This window comes from Meleagris gallopavo, chromosome 23, assembly GCF_905368555.1.
Source record: "Meleagris gallopavo chromosome 23, MGAL_WU_HG_1.1, whole genome shotgun sequence".
NCBI lineage: Eukaryota > Metazoa > Chordata > Aves > Galliformes > Phasianidae > Meleagris > Meleagris gallopavo.
Genome location: NC_139426.1, coordinates 5,972,633 through 5,995,109, shown reverse-complemented (window position 1 = coordinate 5,995,109; position 22,477 = coordinate 5,972,633). Strand labels below are relative to the sequence as shown.

Below are 22,477 nucleotides of genomic sequence, written 5' to 3'. Positions count from 1 at the left end.
GCCTATAAAGTGTTTTGGAAAGCAGAGGTGGATGCTGTGCTGCTGCCCTGGGCACTGTGACCTCCCTTCCCTGCTTGCTGCGGGCTGGAAAGTTAACTGTGGACCTACATCCTCAGTGATTTCAACCACCATAACTAAGCCTTGTTAATCAGCCCTTATGCCAGCTCCACTCAGCACCGACTGCTGACAAAGAACAATGTTGTCATCTGGAAAGCGGTGCTGGCACTTAACCAGCTGGCTGGGCTGGAAGCTTGTCTAAACTGGGTGCTAAGCTGTGTTAAAACAGAACAATGAAACGTGCCCGCTCTGAGCTTTCCTGCCCATCTCCACCTGGAAAAGCTTCTTGTGTCCCTCTGGGCTCTGCAGGGTGGGAGGGCACTGCCGGGGTCCAGGCAGAGCAATGTGGAAATGGTGCCAGAGTTCTGATGGTTTTGAACTGGGGAGGGGATACCCCTCGGAGCCCCTGGTTTTGGGACTCCTGACCTAAAGCTGCTCCTCTTGGCTCAGCTCTCCGTGGGCTCACTGCTGAAGGGCACAGTGAGTGGAAGGTCCACTTGAAGGGCTCTCATCCAGGAAAAGCTCCCTTTTTGCTTTCATGTTTCCTTTAGGATTAAAGCCATTCTCCTTGGGCTCTAAACATGGAATGTTTGTCAAGTTTATGAGCGCTTTTAGAGAGGCTTTTAGAGAGTGCATCCTCTACCTTCTTTTATAGGGCTGAGATAAGATTATCTTTGTTTTAACACCAATTAAAGCAGGAAGGGTTTATGGGATTAGGGGTTTTCCATCAGTGCAACTTTGATGTCACCACTTGCTCGCTCAGTTTGCTTCTTCCTTGTGTTAAAAGGCTGGGAGCCGTTCCCGTAATGGTTAACATACCACCCTCCGGAGGCAGAGCTCTCCCAGGCAGAAGCTTTGGGAAACATTTAAACAAGACCAAACAAAGTAACAGAATGTGAAAGTCCTAAATTCTTCTGGAGACCACTTGGAGGAAACGGGCTGACTGCTTGAACAACCGGTCTTTCAGTGCATAGCACAGCAGTGTTTACATCTCGTGAGATAGGACATGCTTTCTGCTTTCTGGAAAGCATATTTTTCAATACGAAGATAAAATAAATGGCTGTAACATAAGGAGTCTAAAGCAGAAGCTAAACAACCCTACAGTTTTGCAGGCAGTGGCTGGAGCGTGTGTCAGTCCATACTCTGCACTGTGTGAAAACATGAGGATGAATAAGGAGAACATGGCATTTGGTACATCTGCTAGCACGTAACTGCTCAGAAACAACGTTGTGGTTTGGCACCTCGTCTGGCTTTGCTGGCGTCACTCCATGCAGATCAGCCCGTGACTCCCAGGGCAATGCTGTTTTCCAGCACCTCGAGCTCTGGGTTCTTAGATGCCTGACAGGCTGCTGAGATAAGGTTTGGGGGTTAAAACTGCTCACTACTGGGCAGCACGCTAAATTACCCACTGTGCTGGGGATGGGAGCTCTCCTAGACCAGCAGTGTCCAACCTTCCTGTCCTGGTGGACTTTCAAGAGGCATTTGGATATGAATCATAGGATGGTTTGAGTTGGAAGGGACACTTAAAGGCCATCTGGTCCAAATCCCCTGCAGTGAACAGGGATGCCCACAGCTCCTTCAGTGCTCAGAGCAATAACGTGCTTGAACTTCTGGTTAGCCCTGAAGTGATCAGGCAGTTGGATTTGATATCTTTGTAGGTCCCTTCCACCCGAACTGTTCTAATTACTTCACTGGAGTACCATTCAGGAGAGCACTGCTGACTGCTTACCTCAGTCGTACAAATATGCTCTTCAGGCATCTGCAGGAGCAAAGAGATCCAAAGTGCTTCTGACCTGTGAACTCTTAGCTTAATGTCAGTTTTGTGCAGGAAGGCTTGCCTCTGGAAGTGCACTGTGAATGTCTTTGGGACTGGCAGCTGCCCTTGGTGAACATACAGCTCCTGAAAGGTTTGGGGCTCAAGCTTGCCCTTTGGATCAAATCATAGAATGGCTTAGCTTGGAGGAGATCTTGAAGAGCACCCAGTTCCAACCCCTGCTGTGGGTTGGTGCCCCACACCAGCTCATGCTGCTCAGAGCCCCATGGAGGTGGCCTTGGGCACCTCCAGGGATGGGGCACCCATAGTTCTGGGCAGCAGTGCCAGGCCTCACTGCCCTTTGAGTAGAGAAGACTCTTGGTTGTCTGCTCTAGCAGTCTGTGGTCCTTGCCATCCGTAATCTGAAGCTACTGGGAATACCCCATTCCCCTGGGCTCAGGCAGGGATGGAGAGCTTTCCATTTCTCTTTAAGAGCCCCCCTGACAGGTCAGGGATGCTGAACCATGAGCAGCAGGTAAGAAATTCCAAGCATTTCTCACTGACAGCTAAATTCCCATCACAACTGATGGATGTGCCTCCCAGAGCAGGGGGGCTTGCAGGTGTGCGTGCCCACAGGTGTGGTGGTCTAGCCAGATGCTTGAACTCCTCACTGTGCTTGCAGGGAGATGACCTTGTGAACTCCGCAGCAGGGATTTACTGGCAAGCTCCTGGCATGAAGGCTGTGAGATGCAAGGGTTTGGCACTGGGACAGAGCTGCAGGGGTTTGGATGAAGGTACTCCCTCCTGGGAAGCGTGCTGGTGCCCTTGCAGGAGAGCAGGGGGATATAAGTGCCCAGGCTCTGCAGGATAACCAGCAACAGAGGTGTCCAAAAGGCTGAATTTCTTGGCCATCCCTTCTCTTGCTCTTTGGAGCCTGTTTTAGGGTATCCTGGCTAAAAGGCTGGGGCCATTTGTTTTCCCTTGCAGGGCCTTCCTACCCTGCTTCCCAAATAGGGTATCGCTCTACTCCGCCTTTGCCTCTCCCTACCTTTGTGACACCCCAGCCCTAAGGTCCCATTGCACCCCCATGCTGACTTAGTGGTGCCTCTGCACTCACCCACAGAGCTGGTGCATCCCACCTGCAGGCTGTGCACACTCAGTACCATCCCAGTGCATCTCATGTGGCCTCAGGGCTGTCATGAAGTGTCTGCAAAGAGGGATTAGAAACTAGAGGTGTTGAGTTGATTCACGTTCCTCTTAAACCAGGCAGCCAGTGGTGAGCTGCAAGTATGCAGAGTGCAATGGGGAAGTCCTTGCTGGAAACACTTCTAAGGTAGTTGTGTCCGGAGGTGCTCTGGGCACCTTGTCCCTGGGCTGGGACAAGGATGAGGTGGCTTGGAGAGTGATGCTGGGGAGCAGCATCGCAGGGTGTGTTTCAGAGCCTTGGCATCTTCTCCAGGGAGGCAGGAGCAACAGTGCTGTGTGCTGGAGAGATGTTTTGGTCCATTCCGATCTGTTTCTAAGAGCTGTTAGCAATTGGAAGATGCTTTTCCAGGCCTGTGCTGTCAGCTTCTCTTCCTGTCTTCTGGAGAATGAGTAGGTTTATCAGGAACATTTGCATTGTGCATTCTTACTTTATTGACAACTCTTTAATTCACATCGGCTGAGCTCTGTGTTCCTCTTCAGTTAATCTCATTTAACCCCATTTTCCCTGCTGCATTTCTTTTCTCTGCTCTCCAAACGCTGTCACTGTCGTTGGCAGTGACAGCACCTGGCAATGGGATTAATTGCTTATCTCAAGTATGAGGTAACTGTGTGGGCTGCTAATTACATTTATCAGGAGGGAAATTGGAGGAATTGCCCAGGGGAAGGCTGTCCCACAAAGGATGAGCGTTGAGAGCTGGTCCTACAGGTCCAAGATCCTGTCTTTTTCAGAGCTAGCAGCCAACTCTACTGCCAAGTGCAGGAGTTATTTTTGTCTGTTTTGAAAGAAAGAGGCACGGTTCATGAAAAGAATAAGAGGTGAAATTCCAAACTGGTTGGACAAAGTCGTAAATACCCCACACCCACTGTGAGCAGCAGACACTTGGAAGTGCTGGTGGAGGGGACTCTCCTTTCATGCCCTGTCCTTCAGGGCTGACTCTCCTGTTTTTCCCAATTGCCCTCACGCTGGTTGACCCAAAAGCACCATGCAGGAGAAAGGAGATGGCAGAGACCCAACGGCTCAGGCCTATGGAGTCATCCTGGCCTCCACCCCACAGCTTGGGCCTACAGAGCTGGCCTGACCTCCACCACACAACAAGATGGGAGGCGGCTGGAAGATAAGGCCGGGATGTAAGACTCAGAGCCTTGCTTGAGTGGAGGAGGGCTGCCAGGAGATAATGATGGACAAAGAGAGCTGAGGAAGAGTATTTCTCAGAACCAACAGCGTGGATTTAAAGTGCTGCCATTCAGTGATTTACTGTCTCTTGAGGTGATTTCAGAACGCTGCAGAGGAGTCACACCAAAATGTTCTCATTTTGCAGGGTTATTTGTTGCCTTCTCTGTATGGGGATGAAGAAAGTTGCCAAAAATGCTGGTCATGCTTTAAGGGCATGTGAAAAGAGTTCTAGAAGCCCAGTTTGGTCAGACTGCAGTAATTATGTATGTTGCTTTTATTGCATGTCACTAATTGGTATTAATACAGGAACACTGCTATCATTTTGGAAGCAGAGCCACCTTCACCTCTCTGTAACACAGATACTCACAACACCTTTCCCAGGTTTAACACCCTCTGAGATGGGCTAATACTGAGACACACACTGGGAACAGGACCAGAAAAGGAGTCAAAAGCTTTAAAGGATGGGAGACCATGGGGATGAAAAGATTCATGAACATGAGATAGGGGAGAAGCTGGCTTTCCAGCAGTTTTCCAGCAGATCCTTTGACTTCAGGAGTCCAAAGGGACTTTGCATGCAGGGTAGTGTGTTCTTCTGTTTTCTCATTGGAAACCCAAGATAATATTGAAGGTAAGGGTTGAAAACAGAGGAAATTCCTATTTGTGTATTTGTTTTAAATCAAAAGTAGGCATTTCTAACAGCTCTTGCTTACAGCAATCCTGGGATCCTGGACGACCTGATCTAGTGGTTGGCAACCCTTCCCATGCCAAGGGGTTGGAACTGGATCGTCTTTAAGGTCCCCCCCTCCAACCTAAGCCATTCTATGGTTCTACGATATGATTCAGTCCTGACCATATGTTTTTCCTGGGCTGTTTTTTTGTTCTGCCTCGTTCATGAAAGCCTTGACGATGAACTGAAGTAGAAGTTTGTTGAACTCATTTTAGTGCAGAAACCACCTGCCACCCCCCAGGCTCTTCATGCTGCACGAGAGATTAACAGTGGCGGAAAGTCACAACGAAGTGTAGTCGCTGAGAGCCATGCTGATAAATGGTTATAGCCAAGCTTTTGCATTGGCACTGGTGACCCACTGAGTTGGAAAGGGCCTTCTAGTGCTGTAGGCTTTGCAACAATATTTTTAGCCAAATGCACCGTTTCTGTTAATATTATATTTCAAGTTGTGGTCCAGTCTTCACCACCCATCTGCTGCAAGGCAGCACGTGAACTCTGGCACCCATCATGCCTGGCTGAACATGCGTTTTTTGAGCGGCTGTTGCTAACGATGTGGCTTCATCTGTGAGTGGCTAGACCCCAGCAAACTGCTGCTTGTGTGTGATGGCATGATTAGCAATGGCATAAACGAGAGGAAACTAATGGAGACTCTTACATGAATGTGAAATTCTTAGGAAGATTCAGCATTGCTTTGTGCAGGTCAGTTCCACCTCCAGCAGGAGGGAAGATCTCCACCCTAGAAGGTTTTACTAGAAAATAAGCAGCCCAGTTCATGCCATCCTCTTTGAGAGACTGTGGACCTTTGGTCTGATTCGGTACAGCCACTCCGAACTTCTTCCATGATAGCAGATAAAAATCCCCTTTGCAGTCCTAAGACTTGGTCAGCGGACCTTGTTTTTGCATTTGTGGTTGGGAATGCAACAGGGGAGATCTACATAAGGACCCCATCTCAGCCTGCCTTTTCAGGGTCTTCACACCAGCTGCTCTTTCTCCACTTCGTTCATTTCAAGTTGTCAGGTTTTGGCTTTGGATGCTGCAACGCCCCAAAGAGCGTTTTCCAACAGCACTGCCAAGCTCTGGGCATCCTCGCCAGCCCTCCTTCCTCACAACTCACCATTGTTCTTGGTTCTCTTCCAGGCTGCCCATCAGGGACCTTCAAGGCCAGCCAAGGAGATGAAGGATGCGTCCATTGTCCAATTAACAGCCGGACGACTTCGGAAGGGGCCACGAACTGCGTGTGCCGAAACGGATATTATCGGGCAGATGCTGACCCTGTCGACATGCCATGCACCAGTATGTGGGCTCCAGGCAACTGGGGAAGGGTGGCACAGAGCTGGGGAAGGAGGCATGCATCAGCCAAAGCACTTAGGGTGACTCAGTGCTTTGGCTGTGGGATGACTTCACTCTGGGGCTGCTCCTGAATGCTAAGTCCTGGGTGTAGGCGCTCAGGAATTTAGGGTAAGGGCAAGGAATCAGAAAAAATAGCAAAAATCTCAGATGAATTTTGTCGTGGGTACTGTGTGATCAGTTTAGCAGGGACGGGCCTAAGTTAAGAAGGTAAGTTTGATTCCCACTCCTGCCTTTGGCTGTTCAGCTTCCTGCACACATCCCTGTGACACCAAGAGAGTCACAGGATCATGGAATGGCTTGGGTTGGACAGGACCATAAAGCCATCTAGTTCCTTTGCCAAGAGCTGGTTGCCCCCACCACACTGGCCTGCTCAGGGCCCCATCCAACCTGGCCTTTGGCACCTCCAGAGATTGGGCATCCACAGCTCCCTGGGCAGCCTGGACTCCATAATTAGCAGCCTATTCTTCCTAATATCTAATCTGAATCTCCCCTCATTAGTTTAAAACTACTCCCCCGTGACCTATCATTATCAGACCATATAAAATATTGTCTCCCTCCTGTTAATAAGCTCCTTTAAGGGCTAGAATGGCACAGTGAGGTCTCCCAGGAGTCTTTTCTTCTCCAGCCTGAACAAGCCAAGCTCCCTTAACCCTTCTTCGTAGGACAGGTGCTGCAACCCTCTGAGCTTCTTTGTTGTTGAACCCCACTCCTTTCACATAGACCCACATCTCAAGGTTATCAAGGTCCAGCAAGAGAAGCAGCTGGGCTCAACGCAGGGCAAGTCCTTGCTGGGGATGGGTTCCCATAGCTCAGAGCTCTTGTTCTTACACTTTTCTCTCTATTCCCTTCATAGCCATCCCATCTGCCCCCCAGGCTGTGATCTCCAGCGTGAACGAAACCTCCCTGATGCTGGAGTGGACCCCACCACGAGACTCAGGGGGCCGGGAGGATCTGGTGTACAACATCATCTGCAAGAGCTGCGGGTCGGGCCGCGGGGCGTGCACACGCTGTGGGGACAACGTGCAGTTTGCCCCACGCCAGCTGGGTCTGACAGAGCCTCGCATCTACATCAGCGACCTGCTGGCCCACACGCAGTACACCTTCGAGATCCAGGCTGTGAATGGGGTCACTGACCAAAGCCCCTTTTCCCCGCAGTTTGCATCAGTGAATATCACCACCAACCAGGCTGGTAAGAGGCCCTGACTCTTGTCAGACTCCTGTGGGAAGGGGAGGTGGGGGTTTAGGGACTGAACACACGTGCTGGATGGAGCTCTGTGGTACGAGCAGGGCCTGAAGGGGAGGCAGAGTGGGGTGAGATGTGGTGTGATATCTCTTGCTCTGTAGTAAGCAGATGCAGTGGCCTGGAAATTCCTGGACAAAACGTAGAATCATATAATGGTTGAGTTGGAAAAGAGCTTAAAGGTCCCCCAAACTCCAGTCATTACCAATGGCTGGTTCCACCCCTACATCAGGCCTTGAGCACCTCCAGGGATGGGGTGCCCTCAGCTCTCTGGACGGGTTCTGAGTACCAAGAATTTCCTCCTAACTTCTAAGCTAAATCTCCCCTCTTTTAGTTTAAAACCATTCTCCCTTGTCCTATCACTATCTGCCCACGTAAAAAATCGGTTTCCCTCCTATGTATAAACTCAACCAGAGGGAATCCCAAGCCTTGAATATGAAAAATATCCCCTATTTCTGTGTGCCCCAAGACAGAGCTGCCATGCCAGCCACTGCAGCAGTCCAGCTCATGTCACTGTCCTCTGATGTCTCAGCATTTCCCTCTGGCATTGGACCTATAATCATTTCTTTGGTGCCAGCAGGCACATACACTGTAGGTGCCTTTAATCCTCATTGCTGGCAGCGTTGCAGACACAGCAGCAGCTCACACTGCTGCTGGCAGCCTCTGTTGGTGCTCCTGGTTCCTGAGGAGAGAAGGTAATATCGGCTCGAGTGTTTTGACACAAGCTGTCATCTCTGCTCCAACTGCAGAGAAAGCGTAGCCTCTGGCCCAAGCACCAGAACAGGCCTTGAAAACAGAGGAAGGCTGTAGAGATGGAAGGCTGTGAGCCAGCTGTACAGGACTGCTGCCTGGAGAACTGCTCCAGATCCTGTGCTGCTGCAAGCCACCTGCCACACTCACAAGCCCCTCTCTGCTGTGCTTGGTGAAGAAGACAACATAGCAAAGCTGTAATGGTTTCTCTTTGGGTTGCCAGCTTCTGTGCTGGCCCAGGGGGCTGGGGAAAGGGATGTGCTAGGGTTGCTGGCAGTGCTGTTTCCTACGAGAGCTGCAGGTGGCAGCTGTGCTGGTGGCTGGGTGGCCTGCAGACCTGCTCTCCCTGTCCTGCCTGGAAGCCATCTGGACCTGGAGCACCTCTTGGGGCCAGGCCTGAGCTTAATCCTATTGCACGGTGGAAGCACATCAATATGGTGTGAGGAAGCAAGCAAGTGGTTGGTCTGAATGCTGCAGACTGTGTGCAGGGAGTGTGAACGTTCCCCAGGGTTCCTGGACACTACAAGAACTTCAGCACTAAACTGGATGAGTGTGGACTGTTGCACTGGCACAGAGTTAGCTGGAGGCTGTGGTGTGTGCTTGCTGCAGGGTACGGATGGTGGTGTGGGGTGTTGGTAAGGCAGTGGTGGTGCAAATGGGCATCGCTTGGTTGGGCACACACAGTGCTGAGAGAGGAACATGCAAAAATGTTTTGGTCGCCCATGAACCATGTTGGCGAAAAGCAGAAAGCCGAGTTGAAGGTGAATCCTCTTGCAGTCCCCTGATCATCATCCTCCTTGTTTGATACTCCTTCATTATCAGGACTCACACTTTTCAGCCTGTGTGATATCTCCTTTAATGTATCTATTCATTAGCACTAAACAGTAACTGTCTGCTTGCTGATTCCTCTGTAATTAGAGGTTCTGAATTCTTCAGCTTACACTGCCTGGCAGCCTTGGTGTAGATCATTAGCAGTTGGTAACAGAAGCTGCACACACAAAGGCAGAGCTGGGACAGGAGAATAGAGGGTGTTGTACCAGGAGGAGAGTGCACGGAGAGAGTGGGGCGTTGAGCTGGGAGTTGGTGGCTGCAGCATGGAGCTGCATCAGAGGAGGCTCAGGTGGGTGTTAGAGAGAGGATCCTCACCAGAGGGCAGTGGGCATGGCACAGATCCCCAGGGCAGTGGGCATGGCCCCACACAGGGAGCACTGGGACACTCAGCCATAGGGTTTGGATTTGGGTGGTGCTGTGCACAGCCAGGGGTTGGGCTCAGGGATCTCGGGTTGGCCCCTTCCAACTCGGGACGTTCTGTGATTATATTGAAATCCAGCAGCATCTTTAACCTTCAAATATCGTAAATTTTTCAGCATTACAGAGAAAAGATGCTACAAGAGTGGGAAAACGATCCCTGTAGAATGGCCAGAGTGCAAATACTGAGTTGGATTGGAGGAGTGCAACTGGTGGGTTTGATGGCATCGTGACAGTTGACACTAAATAGCAGCTTGAGATCAAAGAAGATAACACACCATTCACCTTCCTGTTCTCCTAGAAATCACAGAATGCTAGAATGGCCTAGGTTGGAGGGGACCTTAATGCCCATCCAGTTCCAACCCCTGTGTTAGGCTGGGTGCCCCCCACCAGCTCAGGTTGCCCAGGGCCCATCCATGGCCTCGGGCACCTCCAGGGACAGCACATCCAAACTTCTCTGGGCAGACTGAGCCCAAGCCTCACCACCCCGTGAAAGACAGTTCATCACTGTCTCTCCAATGATTACTGCCATCATTTGAAATACGACCTTATTTCTGGTCTGGATTTCACTAACATTCAGTCTATGTCAACCAAACGTATTTTGCTGTTGTCCTGTGGTAGCAGGATGTTTGTACTTGTGTAGAGACACAGTGGGTAGCTTCTCTCAAGGGAAAATAAGAGACAATTAGACCAAGATGGATCATTCTTTTTTCGCTATGAGGTGGTTTTGCAGAATGTGGCTCTCCCTTTAGCTCTTTGTGGACACTTTCATATTCTTCGTCATAATTCTGTGTTAATTAGATACTGTAGCCAGTAGAAGCACCACTGCAAATAAACTCCTTTCTGTACTGTTTGCTCACTGTTTGCTCTACACATCCAAGGACTGTGCAGCCTTACTCAGCTGTGCAAGGAGCTCTTTCCTCCTTGGTGGTCTCTCTGAGAATGTCTTGGTCCCTTCACATTCTGCTTCCCTGATGCAGTATGCCTCTCTGCAAGACCTACATTTGTAAGGTTTCCAGACCTAAGTATAACCTCATTGTTGTATTCATGGGCTCAGCCATCAAGCTATGTTCACTGCTGTGCAGAGAGGTTGTTTCTGTGTCTGTGGCTTTTTCAGAGTCCTGGAAAATGCCACCTCTCTGGTAACCTCTCCTATGTCAACCTCCTGAGAAGATGCCTTTCTTAATTTCTAGTCTGTATCTGTGGCTCATTCCCCTTGTCATGTCATCTATCCCCAATAAGCAGAGCTTGCTTTCACCCTTCTTTAACTGCTCTTTAGGCAGTCGTGACTAAGATTAAATTCACCCTTCCCGTCTTCATTAGCAGACTACACCAGAAAATTATAAAGGACCAGCATCAGAACAAAAGAAATTAAAAGAGCTTGAAAGAGATCTTCTCTTTCTACAACTTCCCTGCTCCCCAGTCAACCAACTCAATGGATTTACCCATTCCAGCAAACTCTGTATGATCCCATTTCCTGTCACCTTTAAGGCCAGGCTGTATTTTCTCTTTGCTCTTCTCAGTAGACTTCTCCATGACTCCCTAAGCTGCATTTTTCCCAATGGCTCAACCTGTGCTTTCCTGCCATATGGTACTGCTCCCCTACAGCTCTGTATGGAGGCACGTCCAGGACTTTCCATCCACCCCTGTCTTACAAGACCTTGATGCATAAAAGAAAACAAACATGCCATGCAGATATAGGGTGCCACAAAAAACCTTTTCTCAGCCATTCCAGAACCAGAGATCTGTGCCAAGAGGGGTGGATGAGAGGAGAACTGAGAGGCTTGCCAGCATCCCAGGAGGGAAGGAGCAGGAGGGAAGCCAGGGGTCAAGGAGCTGAGCATGGCCCAATGCTTGGGATAATGACACTTGACTAATTGAGAACCATGCCATGTGTCAACCCTCTCACTTGTGACAACATACTGCTCCTGCTTGCTAATTTGGGGTATTCTTTGGGGAGAGTTGGGGAGGGGGATAATCTTGGTGCTGGGAGGATTTTCAGTCTCTGTTCATGCTGTGGATGAGCTGAGTGCCTGGGAAACTTGGGGAAGGAAAGAGCTCCTTGGGCAGGGAAGTTTTATATAGCAAGTGGGAAGAGCAGCTCTTGGTATCAGGCTGGGAAAGGAGGAGGAAGAACTGCTCTGCAGATTACACCAATTCAAGACCTCCCAGTGTCTGGGGAAACAAGAACATCCAGATTTTTGGGGACGTGTTCCTTATGTGAGGGATTCTTGTGTCACACAGAGTCAGAAGGGAGGATTCGTTCCAGTGTCAGAGGCTCTTGGCTGCAAACAGAGCCCAAATGAACTATAAACAGACTATGGGATAGGTAATGTGAGCATCAGCGAGTGTGTGGCATAGGGAACAGATATTCATTCCCAATAAACTGATCTGCAGCAGAATTGAATGGCCCATCTTCTGTGTTTCTGTGGATTCAGATAACTTACTTTGATGATATATTTGAGTCCTTTGGCTTGGGAGATAAACAGCTCACACCTGTGCTCTAGGTTCGTGCCAGACATCATTAAGGTTTAAAATTCCCTTGTAGCCATGGTCCATGAGCTTCTGCTCCTGGCTTTGCCCAGAGTAGGCTGCAGCTTGGAAGAGATTTCCCCGTCTGTGAAACAAAAACCTGGGGAAGTGTATGCAGAAGAGAGCTGGAATGAGCTTTCCAGCTCTTAAAATGAGTCTATTTCTTGTTGTCTTCCAGTATAAATGTAAGAGCCAGGAGACTGTAGCATCCCAGCATCTTGCATCTCTCATCCAACCACCCAGCTATGGCAGGACAGGTATGGTTTTGGCTGGATAATTCTTGGTAATCACCAAAAGCAGAGTTCTCCCCACGTCTCCAACCTGTCCTAGGGCTGCACAACCTCCTGGGAAGGAAGCTTTTCCTCATGTCCAACACGAATCTCCTAAGCTATGCTTTGTGGACGTTGTCCTGTGTTACACTGAGATTCAGATGTTCAGGCCCAGGGATGTTATAGATTACCCTGCTTATCTATTAACCTCACATTCAGCCCTGTGTGTGAATGAAACATCTTTGAGAAAGGCATCCAGACTTTAGACATCAAGATGCTGTTTTGGTGCCAAATGTTGGAGACAGCTGAGTAGGACCCAAGAGCAAACCATAAAAAGGAGACAGCTCTTCTCCATATAACACCTCATGAAAAAAGAATCACATGCAAGACTGGACTGTATTCTGCAAGGTAGGTACACCAGCTGTACTGAAGTCTCACTGCCATTTGGAAAAGCTGGGTGAAACTTATTTGGACTGGATGACCATAGAGGTCTTTTCCAACCTTAAGGATTCTGTGACTCACATGGTCATTGCACGGACATCTGGCTGCCCACATTCAAGAGAGCTGAACTGTGCTGGTATTAGGTACATAGAAAGGCTGATAAAGAGAGCAGAACCCAGAAAACCCATGTTCCAGAGTGGAGATCGAAATGACATTGTGTGTTTAGTCTTGGTGATGGGGTTGGAATTGCTGTCTGTATGGGTGTAGTAGCATGAAGGGACACCAAAAAGAGAAAAATGCTATTAAAGCAAGACGAGAGCAGATGGTACAGAATGGTTAGTGGTGGGCTTTGGGTGAAGAAGCCAGAGCAGCAGCCTGTATGTCTAAGTGAGGCAGGAACGTATCTGCTGAGCTACTGTAGGGTTATTTCTAAGGTCCTCCTCTTCTTTGGAAGACTTGATGTCCCAGCCTATTGCCTTGGGCTGGCTGAGGGCATGGCAGCAGCTGGCCATGAGCACCTGGGAGAGCCCTGGCCATGCCCAAATCTCCTCTGCTCTGCCCATTGGAGACTGCCTGGAGCCAGGGCTCCCAGATGGCAGGAGGTTTGCCAGCTGCTGGCTCTTCAGGACTCCTCTTTCTGCTTCTGTGGTGGGCAGTTGGGGGGATGCTGGCAAGGCAGGGTATAATCTGCATGTCTCAAGCTTTCCTAGCAGATGCTCTTCTCCCACTACCAGCTCTGTGGGCTCCTCCACCTGCTGACTTCCAGATTTCCCTGTTGCATAAATTACTTTGTGAATTTGAGGATCATTTTTCCCACACCTGCCTGGGGCTTCAGAAACCTGTTCCAGAGCATCTGGAACTGGAGCTGGCTCTGTGTGGAAGACAAAAAACCACCCATGATGGATGCGGGTGGAAAGTCCCCTTTGGTGATTCAACCCCTCCCTCCCTCCCTGCAATGCGCTGCCATCCTTGCTGCATGTGAGCCAACAGAGTGGCTCAGGTGCTCACCTTTTGCTTATGTGTTCAGGAGGGGTGATTTATCTTTACTGCTGCACTTGGCAAACGATCTGCAGTGCTAATCGCCTTGCTTGCGCACGAGGCACCGAGTGCCAGCATTTGGGCAGGTGGAGCTGCCAGAAGCAGGTACATGAAGCCACAAAGACGCAGGAGAGATGCAGGGAGAGGTGCTACGAACAAAAATTTCAGGGTCACAGTGTTGGAACAGAGATAAAATAATCCTGATAGCTGCAGAATTTCCCAGCACACAGCGGAAGGCAGCCTGGCAGAGCCTCAAATTAGCCAGACCCAGTGGGTGGGAGGGGATGCACTGCAGCAGGCATCCTTCTTCCAAGCTTTTATCAGGAAAAATTTCTCTGGTCCATTTTTCATGTTTGCAGTTTCCAAAACGGGGATGTTTCTAAGAACATTTTAGGTTACAGTTAGGCACTTTCTAAGAAAATACCGCGTTATTGAAAATCTGGGGAACAAGTTGGAGAGATGGCTTCTGCCAGCTCTGTTGCTTCTCGCCAGCCCTGCACTGATGCTTCTGCCTTGATCTGGAGCAGATGAGATTTCCATGTGGAGGTGGGGATGAGCCTGGCTCTGAGTGACCCCAAACCCACTCCCATATCTGAGTCTGGATGCTGAGGTTCTCCAGAGTGCCAGTGGAGCATCTCCTCTCCATGCTGAGAACAAAGTCCAGCCCTTCTCCGTGGGCAGGCTGGCAGTGTGCAAATGAAGGCTGCAAACTCAGTTAAACAAAGAGCATAAAGACAGCCAAAAGCCTTCTTCTGCCTGAGCCCAGAGACTGGGTTTGTGGCATTAGGAGCTGCTTTAAAGGCTGTAATCTACACCAAACCTTTGTTGATTTAGATGAGGCCTGAGCCAGGAGCCAGTTTTGGATTGCCTGTATTTTTAAGATTTTCCAGCGTGTGGAGTTACAGACTTGAGAGGCTGGAGATAAGGCTTGCTTGGAAATTTTCCAGTCACTCCACACAAACAGCATGGGTATCAGCCTGGCAGGGCTACCTAGAATCATAGAACCACAGAATCCTTAAAGTTGGAAAGACCACTAAGATCATCAAGTCCAACCATCAACCCATGGCCACCATGCCTACTAAATCACATCACTTGCCAGCTGAACCACATCCCTTCTCTCACGCTAATTGGATACCACCTTTTTCGTGTTGGTCTTCTCAGGCACTTGAATTTCTTCATAGAAAAATGAAAGAAAGTCCATTTTTAGTTAAGACACTCAGATCCACTTGCTCACAGCTGGAAACCCTGTGGGTCTGGGACATCTCAGGGCAAGCAGGGAGTGCCAGTCTGGGTTATATTCTCCTTGGCTGGGATGCTGGTGCAAGGCATTCAGGTCTGTGGAGGTGCACAGTGAGTTGTCCTGGCTTCTCACCCTGTCCTGTTTAGAACCATGGAATCATTAGGGTTGGAAAAGACCTCTAAGAACATCCAGTCCAACCCCAGCCCACCTCACCATACTACTGACCACATCCCTCTGTGCCACATCTCCATGTTCCTTGAATGCCTCTAGGGACAGTGACTCCCCCACCTCCCTGGGCATTTGTGCCAGTGTCCAACCACTCTTTCAGAGAAGCTTTTCCTCATATGCAACCTACCTGACCTCCTGGAAGTTTCCATCACGGTCCCAAGGACAGGGCTTGAGGCTTTTATTGCACTCCCAAAGGGGATCATCCTTCAGACATCATCTCTGCCCCACCGGCAGGCAGGCACACGTCTGAGCTGCCCATAGCCCTGCACGGAGGCACTGTGCCTTTCCAACTTTTCTTTCATGCACTGTGGAGCCTGGATCCCAGCCTAGATGTCACCAGGCCCTGTGACTTCAGGCTCAGGGAAGCCTGTGCTCCATGACTGATCACAGCACGTCCTCCTTGCTGCACAACATCACCCTTTGGTCTCACCAGAGAGCAGCTTTCTCCCTGTCTCCCCGTTTTCTGCCCTGTCCCTTGGCCTCCGGACTAGCTGGTGCCTTGCAGCATCATGCTGCATTTCCCTACCACTCCGTCTTCAGCTGGAGGTCACACAGTTAATCCTGACCCCGGATCACAGCCGCTCCTGCGAGCGGGTAATTGAAAATGCCAGAATTCCCCACTGACCCTCTTATAATAAAAGCAGTTCCCCGTCCAGTAACCTGACACTTCAGGGACTGAGATCTGTCAGAAGGGCTCCAAGGAGATGCTGGAAAACTCCCAGCTGTTCACCTCTTTTTTCCCCAGGGTAATTTCAAAGTGTTGCTGGGGAGAGGCTGTGGGTCGGGTTGGCTTTGCTCTTTCTCTGTCGTGTTTTCCAGAGCAAATGTTGACTCTGTCTGACATGACATGGGTTAGTGGTATTAAAGTGATCAGAGATAGTGGTTTTGCTGCCTGTAACTTGACTCTTCCAGCTAATCCAGAGGAGGAATGGAGGCCCTTTGATTATAGGGATCTCAATAGCCCTGACCCATGGACAGGCAAGGAGTGAAAGGCTGAGCTTGCAGTGCTGGCAGGTGAAGGAGACAAGGGGCTAGGTGTGAAATGGGGGGCAGATTGCAATTGGCAACGTTTCAAATGGATAGACAGATCATGAACAAGAAGCTGTGCAAAGAGCCTGATGTCTCACAGCATTCTAAAGCCTGGAGCTGCATGGTCCTAACCAACTCCCCATCAAACACCCAGGAGGTGTTTGATGCAGAAGGTGCTGCCTGGGGGCATCCAAGGCTTTGGTTCCCTGCTTGGCACTGATGTAGTGTCCAGCCCAGTTTTACTGCCTTTACAGCAGCAACCTCTCAGTCTGCGCAGGGACCAGCCTGTGTCACAGGGCAATAGCTTGTGCTACTCAATGCCTGCAAGGAAGATGCTTGGCTGTTCTCCCATAGCGAGACCTGATTCACTCTCCTGCCTTTATTCCTGCTCTCTCTGTGATGTAAAGGTAGAGGTGGGATAGAGAAGGAGTTCACATTTGGGTGTTTAAAAAACACGAGTGGGAGAGAGTCTAGGAGAAAGATAACTTCAGCTCTGGCTGAATAGGAGGAGCAGGGTACCCAGAGCAGTCCCTGGAACTCCTAACCAAACTGACAAAACTTAGTGCTGTGGAGATAGGTGTGTGGGGAAGTGTGTGAGCTTCCTAAGAATGCCCATAAACTACATCTCACAGGCGTAAAGCCAGGGAGGAAAACAGGCCTATTTATTTCTCATTCGCCCAATACAGTTCTTCACTGTGTGACACACCCCTGCTGCTTTTTGTCAGTTTTATCATAATGAATTGCCCTAAGGTTGACACAGCAGTTTCAGCAATTACCCTAATTTTGATGCATCTGGGGTCTCTCACCCTGCTCCCAGCAGGACAGAAGGGTTTGTAGGGAATGCCAAGACAGCCTGAGTCCTGAGGTGCCTGGTTTAAAGTCAAGGTGGTCTTTTTTTAAGGTTCCCAGAGCTCCAGAAGTCATGGTCTTGTGTCCACATTAGAGGTGAGATTGTGCTCCCTTCATTGGGGTTGCCACTGAGAAAGGCAACAGAATAAAAAATCCTACTGCAGAGCACGTGGTAGAGAGCAGATCTCAGTCTTACGGCTGTGCCCTCCTTTCCCTCAGCATAATATAAAGAACGAGAAGAAAACTGAAGGTGCACAACACAAAGGGAGCACCAGCCCTGCCAAAGCCTTGTAGGAACTGGGCTGAGTTGGAGAAGTGTTGACTTGGTCACACTCCGAGGAATGTCAAACCTAAGGGAGGAGGTGCTGCTGACTGTTAGTGGCTGGGAGATCCGTTTTGAGATTTAGATATGGAAACAAGGTTAACAAAAGATTGGAAAGGTTTCAGAGGAGGGCTATCAGATTGATACGTGGGCTGATAAATCTCTGAAACACACAAGAAACTCAGTCTACTCAGATTATAGAAGATGAAAAGAAAATGTTTTCATGTTTTTTCTACTTAATTTCATGTGGATAAAACTCACTTTCTTGACTCCTCCTTAGTTTTGCTAGGAAAAGCAGAAAGCATCCAGCAGTTGGAAGCTGAAGTCCATAAATTTCAACCTGAAAGTAAAATGTGCATTTTATAATGTGGCAAGTTACCACAAGGGAAGCCTCTCAAGAGGCTTGATGGGCTCGTCCTTATTTGCAGACTTCAAAGAAAACTGGATGTCTGTCTGTAATATACACACACAGTCAACCACAGATGTTGCAGCTGTGCTGAATCACAGAATCATTAGGGTTGGAAAAGACCTTTAAGATCACCAAGTCCAAGTGTCAGCCCACCCCCACCGTGTCACCAACCACATCCCTCAGTGCCACATCTCCACGTTCCTTGAATACCTCCAGGGATGGTGACCCCACCACCTCCTTGGGCAGCTGTGCCAGTGCATCACCACTCTTTTGGAGAAGTATTTCCTAGTTTCCAACCTGAACTGACTGCTTGGCTTCTATCACAAGTCTTGTGTGAATGTGCAGACCTGGGTGTTAGAGTATCTTTTTCCAGTTTTTTTTGTAAATTGACATATTCCTGTGCAATCTCATCAAACTGCCCTGGGTTTTGTGGTCAGCGTGACATTCTTCTAGGAATTACTACGCTTAGAAAGTGCTTCAGTCTTCTGGAAAAGTACGTATTTCTTTCATTCTTGTCTTCTCCCCTTTCCTTGTCTCTATTAAAAATTGCTTGAGATGCCCTTTGAAGCTGACGGGTCTGGAGCTCTCTGGTTTCTTGCCCATGGAGGTATTAGACTGCACGTCAGCTCCACCAGGATACCTGGAATGTGCTTTCAAGCAAGCATGTAAACCTTTAAAAAGATATTGATGGTCACCTTAAAGTAGATCTATTTCCAGAGCAAATAATGATTTATTTATTGTTTGGAAATACATGCTGAGCTCCAGAGGCAGCACGTGGCACAGCCATGCCTCTCTTGTAGTCACTGGAGACCTCATCAGCAACAACCAGGAGCTCAGCTGTAGATCTCCCCACAGCAAGAGGGAGGCTCAGCTGTTTGAGTTTAGGTATCATTGTTTGAACCTCTCAGCAGGAATCAAGAGTGAATGATAGTGCTGGCTCCTATGGAGAAATCCAGAGCTATCTGAGATCATAGAATCATTTGAATTGGAAGGGAGCCTTGAAAGCCTTTTAGTCCATCTCCCCCTTAATGAAGATCAGTTTGCTCAGTCTGATCCAGCCCCACCTTTTGTCTCATGGTCACAGACAGGGTGTTCATCCTACTTTGCCCAGGAAATGCTAGCCCAGCACCTGGGGTAGGTGCACTGCATGCCCAAGAATTGTCTAGGGTCCATCAGCAAGCAAACATCCTTCAGCTTTCACAGATGTAGAGGCATCTGAGCTTCCTGCTTCATCTCTTTCCCCAGTATGGTCCCTTGAGCTTCAACTGAACACAAGTGAGGCACCTAAGCTGATTATCTTGGCCAGAAACGCTGCCTTGGGAGATAGCAAAGCACTTCCCCTTGGTAGGTTTAGTCTGCAGCACAGCTGTGATGAAACAGAGCAGAGAAGGAGGCCTTTCTTTGCCCGTTCCCCTTTTGCTAATGAGTACATGAGTACTCATGCAGAATGTCTTTTAGACTGACCTTGACAGTGGCAAGACTCTTCATATGCATGAAGCATTATCTTCTGCCCTGAGAAGTAATGGGTGCCCATCTTGGATGTGCCCGAGGCCAGGCTGGATGGAGCCCTGGGCAGCCTGATCTGGTGAGGGGCAAAGAGCCCACGGCAGGGGTTGGGAATGGATCATATCTAAGGGCTCTTCCAATCTGAGCCATGCTATGATTCTCTGCTGTTGAAGCTCCTCCCCTGTTTGTACAAAAGTTAAATACTCTCTGAGCTGAGCATCGCTGTGTCTGTGGTGCTTCTCTTGCCAGAGCAAGTGATGAATTTACATTTCCTCCTCAGCAGGTGTTTGACTTGTCATGGGAAATGGTCAGTCAGGGGTCTGGCTGTGCTCAGCTCTGTGTGGCAGAACGGAGCCTTGTGGTGACAACCATGGAAGCATCCCTTGCATTCCTCCTGTGCTTCTGCACAATGTGAGAGATTTTGCTGCCTCTCCTCCCCATGTGCTGCAGGTTTTGTTACAGCAGGACAGGTCAACTGCCTTTTTACATCAGGGGATTTTCATTAAGCATGTTTTACACTCCAGCAGTAGTTTTGGCATGGTTTATTTCTCCAGCCACGGGGCTCCTCTAAGAGGAATCCAAAGAATCTGAGGCCGTACCAGATAACAAGGATGTAGAAAAGTGTCTTTCAAGGACTCGAATCATTCATTTTACCTTGAAATAGTGCGGGGCTCGAGCGTTTCAGTCAAGAAAAAGCATCCCTATCCACATCAACAGTAATTCAAACCCCTTCCATGAGCAGGGGAGAACCAGTAGCAAAAGGAGCGTCCTTGGCTCTGGGCACTGACCTGGAAATGGTCACCAAAGCTGTCTTTCTTTTGTCACGAGGCAACAAAGAGAAATCACTGCTCATGGAACGAGGTGACCAGCCCCACGGTGCCAGGTTAAGTGCTGCCATCGAATCTTTGGCATTCACAGCCCAGCCGTGCTCTGGATAGTCCTGGAAAGAGCTGTGCACAAAGCGAGCTGAAAGAACAAAGACTTCATTTTTTTCTTCTCCTTTTCACAGTTTGTTATGTGTTTGCTTTGAAATACTCAACAACCTAATGGAAGCATATAGCTGATTCAGAAACAACAGTTCAGGAAAGTCAGCTCAGAGATTTTGCAATTTTTGCCCTCTATGCCCAGCAGTGTTCATCCTGTGTCACAAAGTGTCTGTGTCTCACAGGCGTTTTCTGTTTCACTTCATCATGTCCCATATCAGCAAAGCTCTCTGCATGGAGTGGTTGAGGCTGGTCACAAAGGTGCTTGATGCTTGTGTTAGAGCTGCATCACACCTTGTGATGAGGTTATCACTGGGTAGCGCTATCCCAGATTGTGCTTTTTTCCTCTCTTTCCTTTTTAGCTATTACTCTGCATGCTTTAAATCTTCTTCTGGAAAGGCACTCAGAGAGCCTTTGGGATCTCCATGCTTGGATGTATTTGGATGTCAGCTGGGCATGGGCCTTAAACAGAATGATGTGACTTTGAAAGTACTCAGCACTGAGCAGCTAGTTGGACTAGAACCCTCCAGAGGTCACTTCTGACCCAAATCTGTCATGATTTCATTATTGAGCTTTTCCCTGATGACTTTGACAATAAGAGCAGTTACTGAGAATCATAGAACAGATTGAGTTGGAAGGGACCCTTAAAGGCCATCAGGTCCAACCCCCTGCAGTGAACAGGGACACCCACAGCTCCATCAGGTGCTCAGAGCCCCTGGAGAAGTGTTTAGGACTGTGGAGTCAGGTTGCCCAGATGAATGGTGGATGCCCCATCCCTGGAGACACCCAATCAGGCTGGGTGGCTCTGATCACTGATAGAGCCCCATCTGATGGTGGGTTGGGGTTGGACCTGATGGCCTTTAAGGGTCCCTTGCAACTCAGTCCATTCTGTGGTTCCGAGAGCACCCGCAGGCTGTGTGCTCATCTCAGTCCAAAGCCAATCTGCAGGGCCATCTGTAGCTTGGTCTCATCTTCCTTCCAAAGCCTTTCTCTGCAGGGAGAAATGTTCTTTCTTGGAGATGGCAGGTGCTCCATGAGATCTGCGTTGATGAAGAAACAGCAAGTTCTGGCAAGAGCTGACAGGCTCCGGGAATGTTACCCATGTCTTATCTTAGCACCAGCATGAGATACTGATCCCAGAAGTGTGCAAATATGGGCACTGAATGTGGGGGACTGGGACAGTAAGGAGGGATCGAGGTTGCTGAGCGCTGCCCAGGAGGGTGGCAGATCCACACGGTGGCCCCTGTCCCACCTGCTGTTAGCACAGCTCCGACTGCAGTGTTCCTACTTGGCCATAGGCAATAACCAGAGCAGTGCAAGGGGTGGGCAGCTGCCTGGATTGTCTGAAGAGCTGCTGGAAGGTCCCATTGTGCTCAGTGGGACAAGAGGCGTCTGTGGGTGTGCTATTTCCAGGGCATTCTGACTCGGCAGAAGACTCACCATTGTCAGCATGTCAGGTCAGGTTTGTGTTGCATGCTCATGCTGCTGTACACACCTCCCTTGATTGACATGTGCAACTTGCAGACCCAGCACACCAAGCAGGAGAGAAGCTGCTTGCTTCCTGCGTCTGCCTGTTCCTTATGAAGCCTCTCTATGCAAATGTCAAAGTACAAAACCCCCTACTTCCCCATGGCAAGCAAGGAGGATTATATATTGCTGGGCTGGTAGCACTTTTTCAGGAGAACAAGGCTGTGTTTGCTCCAACCCTGGGCTCATTTTGCTTGGGAATGAATGATCTCTTTCCAGTTTTCTTGCCAAAGATGCTTCCTTACACGGTTTCTAATTATGTGAGCTGTGAAAACCTTAACTAATGTCTTCAAAAAGCAAAAACCAGGATCTCCGGACCCCTGGAGAGTCCTGCCACTGCTGGAAGCAAATTCAGTAGCTCCAAATAGCAAAAACTCACAGCTGCCTGCCTCCAGCCAGGGGATGTGGTCGTGTCCATGCAAGCACCTGACTGAGGCCTCTCTCTTTCTCTTCCAGCTCCTTCAGCTGTGTCCATCATGCACCAGGTCAGCCGCACTGTGGACAGCATTACTCTCTCGTGGTCTCAACCTGACCAGCCCAATGGAGTCATCCTGGATTATGAGCTGCAATATTATGAGAAGGTACTGCGGGACCATGGC

General features: G+C 49.3%; 1 protein-coding gene across 4 annotated transcripts in view; it reads left to right on the top strand.

Annotated features, from left to right (window-relative positions):
- The window catches only part of EPHB2 (EPH receptor B2), a 107,866-nt gene that overhangs the window by 59,766 nt on the left and 25,623 nt on the right, over positions 1-22,477 (top strand). For all 4 annotated transcript variants that reach the window (XM_085242637.1, XM_085242636.1, XM_085242639.1 and 1 more), the window contains exons 4-6: positions 6,055-6,210; positions 7,121-7,456; positions 22,335-22,459. In XM_085242637.1, coding sequence (XP_085098763.1) covers positions 6,055-6,210; positions 7,121-7,456; positions 22,335-22,459 — 617 coding nt within the window. The remainder of the gene's footprint in view (positions 1-6,054; positions 6,211-7,120; positions 7,457-22,334; positions 22,460-22,477) is intronic.